Below are 21,638 nucleotides of genomic sequence, written 5' to 3' on the forward strand. Positions count from 1 at the left end.
TTGAAAGTCAATAGGTAAAATCTGATTGGCTATTGGTGGCTCCACCCACTTTTTCTAACGCTGAACCGTAGTTACCTGGTGACTAGCTCTGCAAAGTTTGGGGACCTTAGTATTAATATTTAACGGCAGTTTAAATTTAAACTGTTGATGGCCCCGCCCATGAGGACCCTGACATTAAATATGTGAGAATGGCAGCAGTTAAAATTTCCCAATGAAAACAATGAAAGAAATGTGATTGGCTTTTGGAGGCCCATACCTTGAGTATGTAGTCACCCAGTGACTGACTGTGCAAAGTTTGGAAACCCTGGCATCAAACCAATAAAATTCAACAGGTGAAAACTGATTGGCTGTTGATGGCCCCACCCACTTTTCTAAACTTGGAATGTAGTCACCCAGTGACTGTGCAAAGTTTGGGGATCCTGACATTAAACATGTGAGAATGGCAGCAGTTAAAATTTCCCCACTGAAAACAATGAATATAATGTGATTGGCGTTTGGCGGCCCCGCCCACTTTTTCTAACCTTGAGTATGTAGTCACCCAGTGACTGACTGTGCAAAGTTTGGGAACCCTGGCATCAAACCAATAAAATTCAATATGTGGAATCTGATTGGCTCTTCATGGCTCCGCCCACTTTCACAAAACTAAAACAGCAGTCCCCTAGTGACCAACTGTGTAGGGACCCTGGTGTTAATACTGTGAGAATGGCAGCAGGTTGAATTTCTCCATTGAAAGTCAATAGGTAAAATCTGATTGGCTGTTGGTGGCTTTGCCCACTTTTTCTAACCTTGAACCGCAGTTACCTGGTGTCTAACTCTGCAAAGTTTGGGGTCCCTGGAGTTATTGCTGTGAGAATAGCAGCGGGTTGGATTTCCCCCATTGAGTCAATAGGTAAAATATGGGCATCCAACAATCATCATATTTTTATTCAGGCTGACCCCATGAGTATGTAATTTAAGTTTGGTGAGTGTAGCCTTAAGGGGCATGTCAACCCCAAAAATAATTTTTTGCATAATAAAAGAAAACATAATTCTAAGCAATTTTTTCGATATGAAATAATTAAAAATTTGTAGTGCTTTAAAAGTTATTTGTAAATGTAATTGCTGTTGAAAGCTGCATTTGCTGAATTCCTGGTTGTTACTTTTAAAACAATGTTGCAACTGTCAGTCTCCTCCAGCAAGCCAAGTCTGTCAGTCTGCTGCCTTGTGTTACATTGTTTCAACAGTCAGAGCACCCAGGGCAGAGAATAGAAAAAGACTGGCAAACACTGCTTTTAATAGCAGTTATATGTACAAATAACTCAAAAATCATTACAAAATTGGAATAAATGTATATTGCAAAGCTGCTTAGAATTTTGTTTTCTTTAATTAGGCAAACATTATATTTTGTGTTGCCTTGTTCTTTAAAGCTGTAAGTGAGGCAGCAGGTTTAATTTCCTCATTAAAGTCAATGGGTAAAATTTGACCCAATTTGGGTCATCCAAAAAATGTTGCTGTTTCATTCGGGGTGACCCCATGATTATGTTATTCAAGTTTGGAGGTGTAGCTTCAAAGCTGTAAGTGTGGCAGCAGTTTGAAAATCTTCCCTGTCAAAGTCAATGGGAAATTGGGGTGTTCGAAGCAGCGCCACAAAAAGATGGGGGGCTAGATCATTTAGAAAAGAAAAAGCAACCTGCTAGCGTATGAGAAAATGGGGGGTGTTAAATTAAGAAGAAAAAAAAGCAGAAGAATAAGCTGAAGTCGAAGAACAGTATGTTGGGTTTTTCAACCCAACATAATTATAGTGAATATTTTATATTTTTTACTGCAGAAACACAGTAAAAACATTGTGGAAATATTTTTAACTGCCGCTTATTAAAGAACAAGTAACACCATAAATTTCTATATTTCTATATTAATATGTCACTAAATAAATAAAGAATAATAATAATATGCATTATTATATGCAATATTGCAATAATTTGCATTCATATGAATCTTGTAGATTGTAAGCTCTTTTGGGCAGGGCCCTCTTCACCTCTTGTATCTGTTACTGATTGCTGTATATGTTACTCTGTATGTCCATGTATGTAACCCACTTATTGTACAGCGCTGCGGAATATGTTGGCGCTTTTTAAATAAATGTTAATGTAATGTGTACACACAAAGGGGCATATTTACTAAGGGGCTGATTTACTTACCCACGAACGGGTCGAATGGAGTCCGATTGCGTTTTTTTCGTAATGATCGGTACTTTGCGATTTTTTCGGATTCTTTACGAATTTTTCGTATCCAATACGATTTTTGCGTAAAAACGCGAGTTTTCCTATCCATTACGAAAGTTGCGTAAAAAGTTGCGCATTTTGCGTAGCGTTAAAACTTACGCGAAAAGTTGCGCATTTTTCGTAGCGTTAAGTTTTAACGCTACGAAAAATGCGCAACTTTTCGCGTAAGTTTTAACGCTACGCAAAATGCGCAACTTTTTACGCAACTTTCGTAATGGATACGAAAAACTCGCGTTTTTACGCAAAAATCGTATTGGATCCGAAAAATTCGTACAGAATCCGAAAAAATCGCAAAACATACGAAAAAGTCGCAAAATATTCGTTTTCAAGTCGGAACTTTTCCAATTCGGGTCGGATTCGTGGGTTAGTAAATCAGCCCCTCATCTCCTCATCTACCTTTACCAAGGTTCACCTTTATTTACCAGGCATATTTTCAGTGAATTCACTTATGAAAAGAGAATTTTCACCAATACAAAATTATTTTGCCAAAACTTATAAAAAAAAAATTAAAATTTTACCCACAAGTAAATTTGCCCCAGTGATGGCAGCAGTTATGACACTAATTGGCATCATTTATTTAAGGTACTTGTGTTCAAAGGAGATCCTTGTACCAGTCTGTTTCAATGAATTGCTCAAAGTACACTCATTGATGTAGGGAACTCTGGAATACTGGTAGCTCCAGTCTTCCCATTTCCACATCGGTCTGTATCAGTAGACTCAATGTAAGTATCACAGGCAGATACCATTTTGACACTGAGCGGTGGAAATCACTACACCTAGACACTGAGGATTTTCAATGCAATTGAATTTAATTCATATTAAAACATTCACTAACATACTTGGGCTTTTGAATGAACACAATTGCAATTTCACCAATGACGTTGCACTATGTAAAAAAATACTGCTTTGTCCCTTAAAAATAAAAAATTGCAATTTGCGCCTAAATTGATGAGGCTGCCAGGTCACCCCTTCAATATGCAGATCTATAAAATGTAGGTTCTGGATGACCAATTACTAACCTAGAAATGTAAGTAACCCTTTGTCATATGGGTGATTTTGTAAAAAGCCTAATTTCTCTTCAAACTAAATGGAACATGAAACAAGCTCTCAAAGATGCGGATTGAATTACTGAGGCCAATACATACTACAGCAGGGAGACTGCGGGACTGCTAAAAAGTACTTAATTGTACAACTTAAATTGCATACTGCAAACAGCAGCTGTTTCGGTGTAGCTATGTAGTAGTACAATCATGAAATTATTACTAATCAGTTCTGCAACAATATATTTTAAGCATAGATTTTACCACAGGCCTGCTGTATTTCATCACTAGCTCAGTAAACTTTGTAAATCCAATACTCTAGCCTGTCTCTGTTAGTTCCTCTATAAATTGCTCATTTATTGTATGGCACTCTTCTGATCATGTAGCTAAAATGCAACATCCGTTATCCTTTGACTGCATGTTGGGATTTGTAGTCCACTAATAATAGGAGAACCACATGTTGACTTTTGTTATGACATTCCACTCCTGTTTTCTAATAATCTCTGTTCTGATTTTAAATTGTATGTGTTCCCTGCCTAGATTTTAATTAAAAAATGTCCTCTCTAAGGAGAAATCAGATGTGGTACTCATAATCACATAATATATTACAGTCATTACAGAAATTGGCTGTTTCATTTTCAATTAGTCTGTGAACTATATGTTCCCCTCCATCGATAGTGCCCTTTGCTTTTGCATTGTTTATCAGTTAATATGGTTACCAGATATGTTCTTCCACTCAAATGGGCTGAGTGACAACTCCTTAATGGAGGAAATTGATGACTTTTTGCTCATGGCGAGGTGAAGGCAAACTGGACAGATTTTTTTTCCATCTGCCACCAGCCCTTTGCAAGCTGGCTGTTCCCTAATAGCCAGTGTACTCATTTTAATCAAAGCAGTGTCACAAAAAATAAATTGTGAGGCTACAGCTGTCTCAAAAAATCATTGGTCCATTGGTCCCAAAGAGGATATACAAAGAACAGTATCAGCCTTTAGATTTGACACAAACCTATTTGAATGATGGAAACAACAGCAGCATAGACTTTAAAGTCTAGGAAATAAATTATTAACATAAACAGTAAAGCACAAAACAAAAATGGCTTCTGGGATCAATACAGCAACAGAATAGATACGGGATCATGTGTATTAAATAGAACTTTTCCTAAAAACAGGGGGTTTTTTTGTTTTGTTTTTTTGCAGAATGAACAAAAATGAAATTCTATTAATTCAGTAAATATTAAACATTTGCAAATGTTTTAAAATTATTTGCAAATGGAAAAATTTCTGGGGTGCCAATATTTTTGGCCATGACTGTATATATATATATATATATATATATATTATCTCAAGCAGGGGTTACCGGCACTCACATTTATAGCAGGAAATTATGCCTGGGTGCAGTTTTCAAAGGAACAAATGGACAGGAATTTGTGGAAAAGAAGCTGCTCTCACAGGTCTTGTGAAAACAATAGTGTTTTTTAACATTAGTTCAAAAGTTCAAAAGTTTCTCCAAGTTACAAAACCAAGTGAGAGTGAACTATATATACAGTGTATGGCGGGAACATTTAAATAGTGACTTGCATCAGTGACGTGACAATATCCACCCATTTCCCACCCCAAAAAAACACCCCTCCCTCATCCCCACAAAATTAGCATATAGTAAAACACAAAATCTAACATAATGAATGAAATAAATAAAAAGAAAGAAGACATATTATGAAGTATGAGAACTGACAGTCGCTGTACAAATAGAAGGGAGATCATAGACCGACCCTGTATCTATAGAAAATAGAGCATTGATGGGTAAGAAGGGTTTACACAAAATAGAGCATTGGTGGGTAAGGAGAGTAGAGTATGAACTGTGAATGAGGAGAGTGCATAGTCCGACACCTAGAGAAAAGTAAAGGAAAAAGTAAAGAAAAAAAACGATCGTATCAGGAGTGTATACCCAGTGTGCAACTCTAGTAGAGACATAACCCTAACACCGTAGAAAAGAATGTTTGGAGAACAGAGAACAGGCGGGCATAGAGGTGGCATAACTCACGGGTAGACTTGTAGTTAGAAGCTATCTATAGTAATCTATGCGGGTTAAATTCCATATATTTGACTTAATCACCGAGCACATGGGTAGGAAAGGCACAATGATACTCGTAGCCCCACTAGTAAAAATAAAGCTCTAGTGAGGCACACTGGCATCGTAGCACAAGTTGTTATATCCAAGGATAATGTTAATCAGAGTGAGTGTTACACAGCATCAGCATTTTTCCAATTTTGTACACACATATATATATATATAGATATACATATATATAACATAATAATGAAATATTGAATTAATGCTGTATGTATTAAAATGTTGTCTAAGAATACAATTTGGGTGAACATTACCTTCAATTGGCATGTTTATTAGGAGCCAGTTGACAGTCTAGGAGGAAATGAACACACATAAACTCAATTCAGATAAAGCTCTTTTGTTTCCATTAAACCAGACAACTTCAAATATATTAAAAATGTGGTAAAAATAAAAATGTTGGTTACAGAGGATACAGTGCTGCTTAAGCCTACAAGGATACACAGTTGAATAAGGCTTTAAAGTATCATGGGTATCAGTAGTATGGGACTAAGAATATTAAGAGCTAAAATAAATGCTCACATAAAGTGAATAGTAGAAGTCTTTCATCCGAGTACAGATGACATTTTACTGCTTTAATAGTGCACATAGAAAAACTGGGCCAAGAAGTAAATAAGTTGGCATGGACCTATTGATGGATTATACTCACCTCTTGACAATTCAAGTTATCTGCTTATAGCAATATATCCAGAGTATTGAACATGCGCCAGCCACAAGGATCAGTGATTCTTGGCTGGCAGGCTGTATGTATGTATCATTTTAAAAATAACTATGTCCTTTCCGTGAGCATTGATATATTAGGTCATTGTGCTTGCATCAGAAATGAAAGATGACTTCCCCTCATATAGCTGAAAAGGTTTTGGCCTGATTAAAATGTAAAAGTCAGCTTAGCCTGCCTATTTCTACACTAGGAATTTCACAGACCCAAATCATCATATAATGAAAATATGATTGAAGATAATGCAAAAAATGTAGATTAAATTAAGTGCTGGTGGGATCAGATTTAACATCAGAACCTCAATAGATTTCTTCGCTGTGCTACAAATGAGTGCTCTAGTGCAATTCTGAATTAATTGTGCCCTAATTTCAGCAAAAAAGTGAATCATGTCCTTAAATGAGTGTGTTAGGAGTTTTTGTTTACAAGTGTTTTTGGTGTTATAAAACAAGATCTCATGCTTTAATCATAATGGTAACTACTAAAATTTCTTACATAACATAAAAGTTCTTAACATGCTGAAATCTGTGCAGTGTTCCCTCTAGATTTATTCAGGATGGGCCGTAAAGGGCTAACTTGTTATACCGTGACACCTTAGTTGTTTTGGCTTCTGAGAGTTTAGGTCTCACCTACTCAAAGGCATTGCCACAATAATATGTTTTTGTCTTAAGCACATAATCTCTTTCTTTTGCTCCCTCCCTTGTCAGTATTACTTAGCTATTGTTCCTTATGAAAAGTAAAAAAGCTTTTTAGTCTTTGTCACTGTAAATCCTTCCATTCATTTTAGAGGGTGCAAGAAAAAAAACACAACAGATTTTTATTGATTTGGTTTTTTTCATGAACAATGCATAGCATTGCTTGCTTTGCCTCCTCGTGAAGCATTTGAAATCAAACCCATATGAAATACACATGTTCACTAATAATTTGTTACTCTTACATCTGCTCAGAAACCAGGGTGCATTTTATTTAGATATTAACATTCATCAATTTTCCAGTAAATAATGCAGTTTAATGCTTATTATAAACAGCATGTTATCCAATCCAGAAATAATAAATCACCCTCCTGTGAAAAGTTTAACTGTACCTAATTGTTTTAATGTGTACCTGTGTTTTACAAAAAACAGATCTAATAAATTTTAGTTGCTGTCAAATTTATTGAAATAATGTTCAAAGTAAACTAAATTGTAGGTTATGTTAGGGAAATAAAATTGCATAAATAAATTTAAAAAAACTGCATTTCACAGTGTATCAGTAGTCATTAGACTGTTTTTACAATTTCTATTTGCATTTTACACACATTTTTTTTAAACCTTCTTAAAACTGGCATATTTTTTTCACAAAACTAACCATTGATAGATATATATATTATTCACAAAAGCTAAATGAAATTTGCACAAAGGAAAATTGTTCACACAAAAACAATACTATGTTCATTGCATGTTTTCACTTATACACATTTTATTACAATCTCTTAGATATTAAATAGTTATCGTTGCTGCACAACCTACCCCTTTCCATAGTATTTATCTTAAATGCCAGCCATCATTGGGATTTCTGTAAAAAAAAATCAGCAGAAAGAGGTTGTAACTGATGAAAAATTTGTAGCATCTGAAGACCATTTTAAAAATCTTAATTTATAAGTCTACATCAATGTGTGCCTTTATTAAATGGGCAGGACTGGAAGCTAACATACAAGACAAGGGTTAAGGTAATTTTGGCCAGTGCTAGAAAGAACATTGTCCTTAACTGTAGAGAGAACCAAAAAAGGACAGCCTTGGTCAACAGTGTTAACCTTGCCCTTCCATTTATTACACTCAGTCTGGGACTGTACATAAAATACGGAGACTGGCTAAATATTAATATTACACTGCAGTGAGCTGAATAGATGTATAAAACTATGTAGGAGAGAGACATCTATTATATGTGTAGGCTACTACTTAAGCTCATCCCTCCTAATGTGTTTTGCTTCATTGGGTGCTTCATCAGAAGATGCAAACTCATTAATGTTTGATACATTGAAATTCATTGAAAATCTAACATTAGTGCTCTAGTGTGGGTGGAGATATACCCTAAATTTGTAACTGTTTTTCTTTTTCTCTGTTGTTCCTGTCCCCTTTTTATATTCTTTCCTGATGTGAATTTGCTTCTGTGCTTTGTATCTACAAGGATGCACTGTTATGTTTAGCTTGCCTTATGTAACAAAGGATCTACTAATTATGAACAATGGCTCTTAAATTTTTATTTTTACATATTGCATTACATTACTTGACATACATTATCTTGACAGATGTATCAATTTTCACTCAGTTTCTACTTTATCTTTTTCTGTACCTTCCTGTCCTTTATTTTATTTAAAGTCTTAAAGCCTCAATAAATTTAAACCTGAAAAACCATAAGCTTTTAGCAACCCTTTATCTTTCTTATAGTTGCCACTTTACTGCTTAAGTCCTCTAAGAACAATGGCACACTGGGTGATTTTGGAGACTCTGATTGTCAGAATTTTTAGTTTGAGTTTGTTGCTCCATATCACGTTCAACAAAGCATCCCAAATCTTTGTGTGCAATTTCTCTTAGGGTAATAGCAAACTGAGCACTTTTACTCTTTTCTGCCTGTAACCTTTCATTGGTTTCAATTGGAAATGCCTAACAATGCTAGTACGGGGGGTTCTACTGTCCATTTTTGGGCTGAGAACTATCTATACTAGCTGTGTCTCATTTTAGTTAGGTTAGTTGTAGATGAAATTTTGGGAGCTTCTCTTGGGAGACTCCTCTAAGCTGTTATTGAATTAACAATCAAAATTAACAATCTTTGTCTTACAACTGGATATAATCAGTTTCATGATAAGGTAGATAAGAGATACACTTTTTCAATACTCAATTAATGTAACTGTAATTTATTAATAATTTCTTTTTTTTGCCTCCAGGCTAGTTGCTTAAAATAAACCTATACAAACTTTTATTTATTGTTCATAGCATAGCTGTCAGTCGGATGGAAACTCTATATATTTCCATGGTACAGAAAGCAGTGAGTACAACTTTGCTACCACCAGAGATGTGGATCTTTCCAGTGAGGACATCCAAGATCAGTGGTCTGAAGAGTTTGAGAATCTACCAGCTGGGTAAGTTTTATAACTTTAAAATATAAGGGCCAATTTCCTGTTTTGTGATGAAGTGCTTAGGGTGGAGCTATGTGATGGTGCACTTACTGAAATTGAAGCTTAACAAGATGCAATCTGTAAATTTTAAGGAGAATACAATGATTTAAGGAGCTCAGATCATATTAATATAGAATTCAGGGGGATCAGAACAAGGGTAATCTAGAGAATGGAAAAAGGTAAAATGTTACAGTGTGTACTAGAAAGGAAAGTTTAATTAAATATAGATGATCTTAAAAGGGTGGTCCACCTTTTAAAAAAGTTTTGCAATTTATTACACATATCATAAATAGTTTTCACTAGGTTTTCCAAACATTTTTTAACCACTTTTAAAATAAATTACTTTAAAATGTGAAAGGCCTTTCAATTTACCTTTCATCAAATGTTCTTGTTGCTTATGCAAAGCCAGTAACAAAGTCCTAATAAGTCCTAATAAGTTTCTGGCATGATGTGCCCTCTGTTAAAGTAAGGACACACTTGTAGTGATGAGTGAATCTTCACCGTAAAATTTTGAAAAAATACGCGAAACGCCAAAATGATTTTTTTTTATGTGTGCCATCTTTTTACATGCGCAACAATTTTCTTGATGCGTGTAATTTTTTTTGGCAATTTTTTTCCATGGCAAAGATTTTCTCCCATTTCGCAAAAAAACGCCAATGGCAAAATGCGGAAATTTACTGCAAATCCATGCCTGGCAAAAAATTTCACTCATGCCATGTTGTATGCCTCAAATGATAATGCCCATGCACTGTCAGTTTTGGCACACGTGCATTATAATTTGGTGCTATAAATGTGGCTTTAAAGGAGAAGGAAAGGCTAAGTCACTTGGGGGTGCCAAAATGTTAGGCACCCCCAAGTGACTTTAATCGCTTACCTTGTACCCTGGGCTGGTGCCCCTGTTAGGAGAAAACCGCACCAGCCCGGGGTACCTGGAGCGATGCGCTTCCTCCTTCCGGCTTCGTTTCGCTGCGACTACACAATAGGCGCATGCACAGTAGAGTGAAAAGCCGACTTCTCTGTTAAAGTTCGGCTTTTCACTCTACTGCGCATGCGCGCGCTCGTGAAGACGGAAGTAGGAAGCGCTGCAGCTACCCCGGGCTGGTGCTGTTCTCTCCTAACAGGGGCACCAGCCTGGGGGAAAAGGTATGTGATTCAAGTCACTTGGGGGTGCCTAACATTTTGGCACCCCCAAGTGACTTTGCCTTTCCCTTTCCTTTAATGCATAGTTCTGCAAAATGTCCACATTTTGCTGAGTTGAAATACTTATTTGGCTATTTTTATTTGTAAGGATAAGATGTAAAAAAATAACTTTAATGGAAAAACATAAACACATTTACAGATACATAAATGTATATGATGTACTTATACACATGGATACATAAAAGCTCATACACAAATAAAAAACAAATATGTAAATACATTACAGAATTTTGTGTGAGGAGTTGTGAAATCTGCCTATGTGGACATATTGATTTTGGCTGTAACCTATTCTCAAATGCTCCAGTTGCCTTAAGACTCCACATTTCCAGCTTTATAGATTACCCTTGGTTTTATTATGTAAATCTTTTTAATGTGCACCATGTCACAGGTGCTTTGTCTTTTAAAAAACAGTAATTGTTGTTTGTTAATCTATTACCCAGTTACAGCCTCAACACAGGACAATTTTTTCAGTGCTACTCTGAGCCAAACATTTTGTTTCATTAACGACTTATGAACTTTTGTTTCTAAAAGTGCAAAAGAATACGTTTCCTGGTTGCTAATGTTGCCATACAGCACTGATACCTCATGATATATGAAGAATAGGTGATGGCTCACATTAAATCAGTAAGACTAGTAAAAGTATAGTACAGGACATATGTGCTCTGTTTTCTTCTATGATTCTTTTTTCTGTACATTTTGCCTTATTTATGCATTGATTTTTAATAAAATGGTACATTATTATGCCAATAAACATTTACAATTTTGCTTTATATTTTAGATTAGAATTTACTCAGTTCTTGTGCCATGCATCACAATCTTGATTACTTTATGGGTCAATAGACAGCCATCATACTTTAGTCAAAGTAAATCGAGCATACGTGAAATCACTGAACCATAGTGAGTTTGACGATCAGAAGTGACTGCCAAGTAAATCAACCATTTGTTCATACAGATGCACATTTGAACAGTGGATTCTTATCCCTAAAGGGCCATTTTTACTATCAATCTGGGATTTAAATGCCACTTCTAATTGCAAATTCTAGGTCACAAAAGGAGAATGGACATGTAGCCATGATGGTTCTCATTACCCCTAATGAAACTCAGTTTTGATTAAAAAAGCTTGTGAGTGCAACAACTAATGGCACCGAAAGTCACCATGTGACCCATGGTTGTAATTTTTAACAGATTTAGGTTGTTAGGATTTCTGTATATTTTATAACGTTTTTGTAGGCATGTTAAAATAAATTTGTCTTATTATGTATGCACTGTATATTGTCTCTCTTTCCAAAAAGAGAACAAATGTTTATTTTAGAAGGGGAAGTAACAGAAAGGGTAACAATGCGCAGTTTGTATGTATATGTAATGTAAAATTAATATCTATCGATGGCAAGCTCATTAACTTTTTTGACCATATTAACATGACTGTCAAAATCTGTCACTTCCTACATACTTTCCATACATTTAGTGCAATTTCATGCTTATTTCAAAGTCTCAGAAAAAAATTAATCAGTGAAAAACAGAACCTTGAGCCTCATCAATCAATCAAAGTGCTTTTCTACATCATGCAAATTTGTGTAAATCATAAAAAAGACTTGTAATTAGTTAGTTCACCTCTAGCTATGGCTAACTGTGTTCATGTAGATTTTTTACAGTTTGTTGTGTAATGCAATAACATTGTTTGATCATCTATAGATTAAAGGGTGCTTATTCTTAAATGGGGCACCAATAGCTATTTGAGGAATACTAATGAAGTAGTTTTATGGAATGTGTTTATAAATCCATTGCCTAGCAATCTATTTTTAAATCATCTCCAGTGTGTTTGATTTTGGCAGTTAGTCTGAACAATTCTTTAGAGGTTCATTTTATGTAGTTTGTCCAATTTATATGTTCTACTAAATCATTTCAGTTAAAAAACATGTTTAGTTAAAAGCATATATAATTGTTGTTTTATGTTATAAATAGGTGGGAAATAGTTGGAGCAGTAATTGGAACAGAATGTGGAACCATAGAATCGGGTGCATCCCTTGTGTTTTTGAAGGATGGAGAAAGAAGGGTTTGCACACCTTACATGGATACCACAGGATATGGGAACCTTAGGTTTCATTTTGTTATGGGTAAGTGCTTGAAAGTTATATGAATGTGCACCCCTTTGTTAAGAGATCCAATAAAAGAACTGCCAAGAGAATATTAGATAAAATAAAAGTAAAAATATACCATCGCAAATGCATACTTTGCAAAACAGAATGGGGCACATTTACTAATCCACGAATGTCCGAAAGAGCCCGAATGCGTTTTTTTCGTAATGAACATTATTTCTGCGTTTTTTTCACCGCCATTGCGATTGTTTCGTATGTTGCACAACTTTTTGTCGCCGTTACGACTCTATCGTATATTTTTCACGACTTTTTCGTCGCCGTTGCGAAACATTCGGATTGGTTTTTCCGCCGTTTACTATAGTGCAATACGAAAAAATCGCGACGGCGATGAAATAATCGCACAAAATACGATAAAGTCGCGACATATACGAAACAATCGCGACGGCGACAAAATAAAAATCGCAAAATTTTAATTTCCAATCTGTTTTTTTCCCATTCGGGATTTGGATTCGGGGATTAGTAAATGTGCCCCAGTGTCTTCCTTCGTCTCTGAAAGTTGACAGAATATAGCTTTTGCCATAAATTAAGAAGATTTCAGATTTCCTATACTCCTATATATTATATGTATATAATTCCTAAACCTAAGGAATTGCCAACTCTTTGTTTCCTACTCACTGGCAAAGTCTGCTTGTGCTTAGACCTTATTAAGCAATACTGCTATGTATGTAGTGACAGCATGACATTAAAGGGCACATTTACTAAGATCCGATATTTTTCTGGGCTTAAAACACGATATGGAAAAATTTGGAGTAACCATGATAATTTCCGAAGTTCTGAAAATGCTTTTATCGTTTGTATGAAAATATCGTAATTGCGTTCCAAAGTCACAATATTTTCGTGCTGAAAAGTTTGTTATGCCAAGAAGGCTTTGATGCCTTCCATGTCTAGCTTTGGAAGCCTTCAATAGGACTCAATGGTACTCGCCAGATCAAACCTCCCGAGGAAAGTGTAACAAAAGCATTACCGAATTCCGAAATGTTCGTATTCTTTGTGCAAAGTATGATTTTATTGTGGAAATTTAAAGAAAACCACAAAAAACTTGTGAAATTTTAACAAACTGTTCACTTGCATTCCGAAATGTTCTATAAGTTAGAAAAAGTTAGAAAAAATATGAAATTATCTTAAAATTGTTTAGTAAATGGGCCCTTGTGTAAGTAAAATAAAAACTTCAATGAAGCAGATCCAGTGTAACAGACCAAGCAGGTCTTAGAAGATGTTGGTGGATCATTGACAAATCTGGCAATTTGAAAGATGGAGCCTTTTTTAGTAGACAAATTTTAATTAACCTATTTATCCCTGTGTGTAACTCTCCACTATTCAGCTGCTTTTAGGTATCAAGGGAAGCTCTTAAACTTAACCTTTAAATAAATATATGCCCCATTTTTTTTTATTTCCACTGGAAGGCCATTATATTATTATTATTATTATTAGTTATATTAATTTACGGAGGGTGTCTGATTTGACCATGTAGGTCTCTTTTCTCAGTAATATGACTGCATGCTCATATTGGAGACCAGAAACTTCTTACCTTGGTATTTTAATGCCTTCTTTTCAAGGGAAAAACTCATATTCATTGCAGGATAAATAGGTCAAATTTTACCACAAGTTCTGGTTTATATTTTTTGACTCTTTGAAACCACAAAGTTTGGCATCCTCTTCCATTAACTTATATTTAGTCCCTTTAGTTTGGTAGATGTAGTGGGCAGATACTCCCATATACAGTAAATCAATACACAATACCCTGTGTATTAGGTAAACAAGGAGGTCACTGTTGTGCAAAGTATTGTCTGGTTTAAAAAGTCTACAGGAAACATAGATTGTATGACAGCTTCAATCTGAGTCTGTACTTAAACACCTGGGAGAAAAACAGGAAAAAAGGTTTCCTAACCTTCTGAACTTCAACTTGGAACTATCAGCATAACAACAGTAACACTATTTAGTTGCTTCCCAATTATGCATTCCAACCCGTCCTTTGTTATGAGCTACACTTCAGATTCAAAAAGCAATATATTTTATTAATGAGTACTGTCAGATATAGTGACACATTATCCTTAGAGTAATGTGTTCTGTGTTCCAGAACTGCTGAATTTCATCAGATCTATAATAGCCATATTTTGAAAGGGTTTTTCTTTTATAGCTATCAAATTCCCTTTCAGAAGAAGCACATTTGGGAACATATTTAACATTCATTTTAGGACAAACTTAAAATAATTATTTTCTTTTTACCTGTCTCCAAATTGTTGCATGTGAGAATTTAAAGTTGGCAACTCTTTAAGGGCTCATTTATTATTATTTAATACGGTGCAAGGTGAAACCAAATGCTCTCCTTTTTTGCACTTTTCTCCTTGCCCCTAGCTCAGTACAATGCTCCTAAATACACAACTCTTTGGGATGAATTTATTATTGCTGGGCAAAGGGAAAAGTGCAAATAATTGGTTTGCCCATGGTCTACATAAATATCTCCTGCTATCCTAAATTTTAAATACCTAAACCTGTGTGAGGTGGTGACTATTTATTATGAAAAATTCATAATATGTAGAACAGCACTGATAAAAAAGACCTACTTTGTCCCTTTAACATATGATAGCATAATATTTAAGTGTTACATTTTTATCTTTTCACCATGAACCTTAATATTTATTTTTCTCTAGGGGGGATGTGCAGTCCAGGAGAATCTCATGAAAATGATGTACTTCTCTATGCTCAGATTGATGGTAGAAAAGATCGCATTGTTATGGATACCCTTGCTTATTCATCTTATAAGGTACTGTGTCATCCTACTGATCTCTGTAATTATTGTATTAATTTTTTTAGGTGCGAGTAAAGTTAAATTCAGAACACTCAGAAGACTCGTCTTTTATTCATGTCATATATAACAGTGATTCTAACCTGGCTTCCCAGTCAGGGGTTTTCTCAATTCTTATTTCAACAAAGCCTAATTTTCCCTGTCAAAAATTTGCTGCTGCAAAAATATTTACAGAGAAAAAGTATTTAGAGTTAGAAAAAAAGCCTCTCACAGCAAAATTCAAAACCATTGCAGTTGCGTCAGAAAAGTCACATGCATAAGAAAGTTGTCATAGCATTTCATGAATTTTTCGCCTTTTCACAATTTTTGTACCAGTTTTGTAAATCCTTGCCCAAAGCAAATGGGATTCGCCATAAAGGATCCTTTCTAAAGGACCATTTCTCTTATTGCCTGTGGGATTTTTGGGAAACGCCTCTGCTCCCACACACCTACCCACTGCTGGTACTGCAGTTTTACCAACACGTGCACCAGGGACTGGATGGGCAGGACATTCAAACAACTGTCAAAATCTCCTGCCCAGTCCCCAGTTCAGATGCAGCCAGCGGGCAGCATGCCGATCTGCCCAGATATTTGTTTCCCTAGGCCCGGGCCTTTGTGGCCTGCCACAAATCTGGGCCTGTCTGTGTGCTATTGCCTTTAAAAGTATGTTTAATGTGATTGCATCGTGTGTCGAGCTATTTAAATTACCTCCAATATGTATTTCTGAGTGTTTTTGTCTTTTTCAAAGGCTCCTTCCCTTGTTTCTTCTGTTATAAGTCCTGATCTACAAACTCCTGCTACTAAGTTTTGTCTGAAGCAAAACAATCACCGGGGACACAACTTAAATGTTTGGGCTGTAGATTTTGTCCATGTGCTGCCTGTATTACCATCCACTGAATCACATATGGTTCAGTTTTCCATTAACCTTGGATGTGGGTCACACCAGCCTGGAAATAGGTATGTATGGTAATAAACAGTTCCACAGTTATATGTCTTAGAATGTGTTTCCAGTCTACATGGAAGCTTCTCTTTGTCCAACTCTGCAGAACTGCTAATGAATAGCACAAACCATATAACTGTACCATACATTACAAAATGATTCTTGTAAATGTAAAGCACACATAATAATTTATCTCTTTATAAATTACATATACCAAACTAGGGTAATATAAATTTCAAGCAACTAATAATGCAGATCATTAAGGTGTCTGTAATGGCTTTGATGTGTTAAGTGCAAGTATTTCACCACAAACAAACTGATGAAATATAGTAAGACATTTTAACTTTTAAAATCTACATAAGATTAAGATTATGCCAGAAACACACACATATATATATATATATATATATATATATATATTTACTTCATTAAAAAAAAATGTTACGTGCTTTTATGACCCAAAAAGTATATGAGTAACCAAGACACTAATGATTGGGAAATGAGCCCATAGTAATGCAGTAGCTGCAAACATCTTGCGCCATTGCACCTAATACAGTTAACATTTTGTTCCACCACTGCTCATCATGTTATTAGGACCTGACCTACATCATAAAAACCAAATGCATCTTTCTGCATATTATTCAGATACCAATAATTCTACTGTGGTTGTGTTTTGTTTAGTACTATTTGTTGTTCAGTTGATGATCTGCTTCTAATACAATTTCAGTGTGAGCCTGGAATTCTCTACGAATCATGGGCGCAGTTGGTCTTTACTACACTCTGAGTGTCTTCCAGAGCTGTGTGCTGGATCTCATCTTCCTCACAGCACTATCTACTCATCAGATAACTACAGTGGGTAAGCAAAATGTTGATGGTTATAGCCTTTCTGTCCAAGATTGAGAAAAATGTGGCAGTAGTATTTTGTGCCTTCTAGAATCTTAAACTCTTGCCTTACATTTTTTCGGCTCAACAATTTCCAGGCTCCTATACTTTAATAATTGGATAAGTTATATTTTTATACAGAGAGAATTTCTTCTAAATTTATCAATATAGTTCTTTGTCCAGCATGAGAGCTAAATAGAGATTGCATTGAAATACTGTATTATGAAAGAAACTGCATAGTTCTTCATTTTTGTATTAAATGGATATTTTCTATAATCACTTTTACAAAAATCTAAGCTTTGTCTTATATGAGACGCAGGCATCTATAAAATGTATGTGGGCTGCTATAGATACCTTAGAATTTTAGCTCAAAACAATGCCTTCATGGTTGTAGATTTTTTATTTTTGTTTACTACATTTTTTTGGGTCATTAGCATTTAATTGTGATTTCCATACACTGTTACATTTCCAGAGAAAGTTTCTTAAAGCATTTTTTTAATTGGACAAGCAGTTTTCAAATTAAAATTAAATATTTATATCGATTTTTTTTTCCCCAGATGGAACCGAATAACTATTCCCCTTCCCAATGCAGCTTTGACCAGAGACACAAGGCTTCGATGGAGACAGAATGGGCCAGTAATGGGAAACATGTGGGCACTGGATAATAGTTAGTGAATTTCTCACTTTGAGGTTGATGTTTACCACTTTCAAAGGATAAATAATATCTGCATATAATTTTTTTAATTTTTCTGCATTTTTGTTAATATTGAACTGCACACTGTAAACAGTATTGTGTCTATAGGGCCCTGGATAGTGACAAAACATCTAGCACCTTACACACACAGACACACACACACACGCATCTATACTTCTCTTCCTGTGTAGTTGCTTTGCACATATGCTTTTTAACACTAGTATAATAATAAAAGGTATAATTTATGAAGTCCCTTAACTTCAGGGTTTTGCACAGCATAGGGTTGCCACCTTTAGCCGTACAGTGACGTCACATGGGTGGAACTGTCGCATTGTGGGGGCAAGGCTATGATGTGGCAATTGGCCTTCAATAGCCACTTCAGTCTTAGAGAGTCCTGGACGGTTTTCCAAAATGGGGAAACCAGGCTGGCAGTTTTGACCCAGACAGCCCTCCCAAGAACCGGACTGTCCAGGCACAATTTTGTGGATAGCAGGTTCGAAATATATTTGGCCTTCTTCAAAACTTAAAGTCCAAACACATAAACAGTACTTAATAAAATAAATTCACAGTATTGATACTGATACTGTTTCATCTGCATATCTGCTCAATACTACATAAGCCATTCATCGCAAGTTAAAGTATACCATGTTATATTTGTTATATAAAAAGTCCACTGTGTCACAGCACTAATAACTACACTGAGCTGATGTAATAGTGTACGTGGTATTATTCATTCTCTATGTATTGCCTGTTGGTGCTAGTATAGAACACAGCCAATGAATAATGCAAAATAAACAAACATAATGTACCTGTTATGGAGCTAGGACACATAAATGAAAACAGGGACTCGGGGCAGGAGCAAGCATGCTACAATTACTTCTACAGGCAATATGCTGTATACATTTCCTTTTCCTTGAAGCTGTACTATAGGGCACCATTATCCATTATATCCTGAAAAAAGCTACCAAGAAGCGTTCCATAAAACTCATGGTTAAGATCAATGTCCACTTTTTCAACAAAAAGTTATTTATGCCATGTTATAAATAAGTTAAAATGTTCTGTTGCAGTTTATATTGGACCATCTTGTCTGAAATTCTGTTCTGGTCGTGGGCAATGCACAAGAACAGGCTGCAAGTAAGTGTTTTCCACAGCTTTTCCGAATTACAGAAAGCCTTTCTCACATAGACTCCATTTTAATCATATAATTCAGATTTTTAAAATGTATTTCCTTTTTCTCTGTAATAATAAAATAGCTTGTATTTGATCCCAACTAAGGATATAATTAATCCTTATTAAAACAATCCTATTGGGTTTAATTAGTGTTTTATTCATTTTTTAGTAGCCTTAAGGTATTTAGAACCAAATTACTGAAAGACCCCTTATCCTGAATACCTTTGCTCCTGAGCATTCTGGGTAACGAATCCTATACCTGTACTGTGTAAATGGCACTTTACAGGGACATTGCAAGCTCAGCTTTTTCATCTTTAACTCCCCCCCCACAAAAAAATGAAATTTAGAGAATTCACACATATTTTTTGAGCCAAGCCAGAACCAGGAAACGCATTGCTATACAAGAAATCAAATCTATTTTATCTAATGAATTTAATTAACAATGAGAGTAATATGCATTACCACACACGTTCCTACAATTTATTTTTTAGTTAAAAAAATGTTGTTAAAGCACAATTATTATGGAGAAATTATTATATTCAGGTATTTTGTGACCCCTATTAAATGTTACTTCACCTCAGCAGCAGAAACATAAACTTTTCACCAATAATCTATGTAGATTAATTTTTAAAAATTCAAAAAATGCACAAAATGACATCACATTTGCTGTCAGAGCATATTTTATTCATATTAGTAAACAGCACAAATAATATATATAAAGCTTACAATGTTGCATTAGCTAGTAGTTGTATTAAATGCAAGGAATTATCTCTGGATGGGAAAAAAACATGTTAGCCCTTTAACTTAAGAGTGTCAAGTAGATCTGGTAGTAAGTTTGATGGACAAATCACTCTGAAAAATGTTATGTCAATGCTTCATTTGTTCATGGTAAATATTGTTTTCTATAAATAAACCATTACATTTTTTAAATATTATTTTCAGATGTGAACCTGGCTTTTCTGGCCCAGCATGTGAAATGGCCTCTCAAACATTTCCAGTGTTTATATCTGAAAGTTTCACCAGCTCAAGGCTCTCATCTTACCATAACTTTTACTCTATCCGTGGTGCTGAAGTTAGTTTTGGTTGTGGTGTGCTTGCAAGTGGCAAAGCTTTAATCTTTAATAAAGATGGGCGACGCCAGCTCATTACTGCCTTCCTTGACAGTTCACAATCCCGGTAAGTGAATTGTCATATTTAATAATTTTTTTTTTTCATTCATGCTTGCAGCATTATGACAAATGTACATTTATTGTCATTTAAATCTATAGGACATGGAAAGTATCAAGTACAAATAGTCTCAGTTATCAAATTAGTAGAATATTTAGTGTAAAGTCACAACAAACTATTGTACTGGATTGTAAACTGCATATAACTTGCATACTTTGCATTAATATTTTCACACTCCTCAATTGCCCAGTTTCACTGGCAAGAAAATTGCTGTGCCCCAGCTCAAAAATAAGGCCTGTACTTTACTTGTGGTCAGTGGCACATACAGGGCTCACTTGTATTGCCATATGCTGTGCCATGTGCGTTGGGCCTCATTGATATGAAAATATGAGAATTACATTTAGTCATATTGGTAGACCATTTACATGCAAGTGCTTATTGTATATCTTGTATAAGTAAATCTAGAGCAACTGGACTTGCTGTTTAATCATTGAAGACATTTTACTTCTCATCCGAGCACCTCCTTAGTTCAACTGCTTATTGCATGGTGTTTTCATGTACAGAAACAAATGCACACTTTGCACGTAGTACTTGCATATTCAGCAGTAAATGAACCCCAGTGCATAGTATCCAGATCAATTGGACTGTGTCACACATTTATTACAAAGTTAGTACTCAAGCACCTAATATATATTTTAGAAAAAAATAAGATTAGAAATTAGAGGCATAACTTGATTTTGAGTGTGGACTGCAAACAAAGCAAGCTGAATAGCATAGCTTAAGTTTCTTTTTATGTTTTAATAAATACAAACTAGTTGGATGCTGAACTTAATATTACTACAAGAAATCCTGCATTGTTGTATCTCACTATAAGATTTACCAATTATAAATATACAGATAAATGCCCATTAATATTAGAGAAGGATCGTGTGGCAAATTTAAATAATATATTGTTTTCACATATCCCTGTTAATTTGACAGGCTGTAGTTGCTTGCTTTGTCTTCTTGTTTCTCTCCAGTACTATTTAAACCCTGGCCCTGATGCTTTGTGGTTGTCATGTCTAGCTTCTAGGTTTAGGTTGCAACTGTTCCACTAAAGCATTTACATATTGCTGTGCTCTAGGTTGTGCTTATTTTTAAATCAGACAGCAGCACTGCATTTTGATTTAGATGAAACTCATTGCTTGACCTTTTCTAGCAGAAGGTGCATTTATAAACCCATTTCTGCCTGTTGTAGGTCATTTTTATGTGTCTCAAGGTGTACTATTTGTTCTATTTCTATTACATGATGTGGTCCTGCCATTTATTACAGTCCTGTTCCTTCTCCATCCATCTTGTTCCACACT

The 21,638-nt window shown here is 35.2% G+C and overlaps 1 protein-coding gene across 5 annotated transcripts in view; it reads left to right on the forward strand.

Annotated features, from left to right (window-relative positions):
* reln (reelin) overlaps positions 1-21,638 on the forward strand; it is a 258,716-nt gene that overhangs the window by 144,474 nt on the left and 92,604 nt on the right. For all 5 annotated transcript variants that reach the window (XM_031897689.1, XM_012958659.3, XM_012958660.3 and 2 more), the window contains 8 exon segments: positions 9,117-9,262; positions 12,461-12,612; positions 15,306-15,418; positions 16,188-16,396; positions 17,107-17,235; positions 17,819-17,928; positions 19,023-19,089; positions 20,068-20,301. In XM_031897689.1, the coding sequence (XP_031753549.1) occupies positions 9,117-9,262; positions 12,461-12,612; positions 15,306-15,418; positions 16,188-16,396; positions 17,107-17,235; positions 17,819-17,928; positions 19,023-19,089; positions 20,068-20,301 (1,160 nt within the window).

This window comes from Xenopus tropicalis, chromosome 3, assembly GCF_000004195.4.
Source record: "Xenopus tropicalis strain Nigerian chromosome 3, UCB_Xtro_10.0, whole genome shotgun sequence".
NCBI lineage: Eukaryota > Metazoa > Chordata > Amphibia > Anura > Pipidae > Xenopus > Xenopus tropicalis.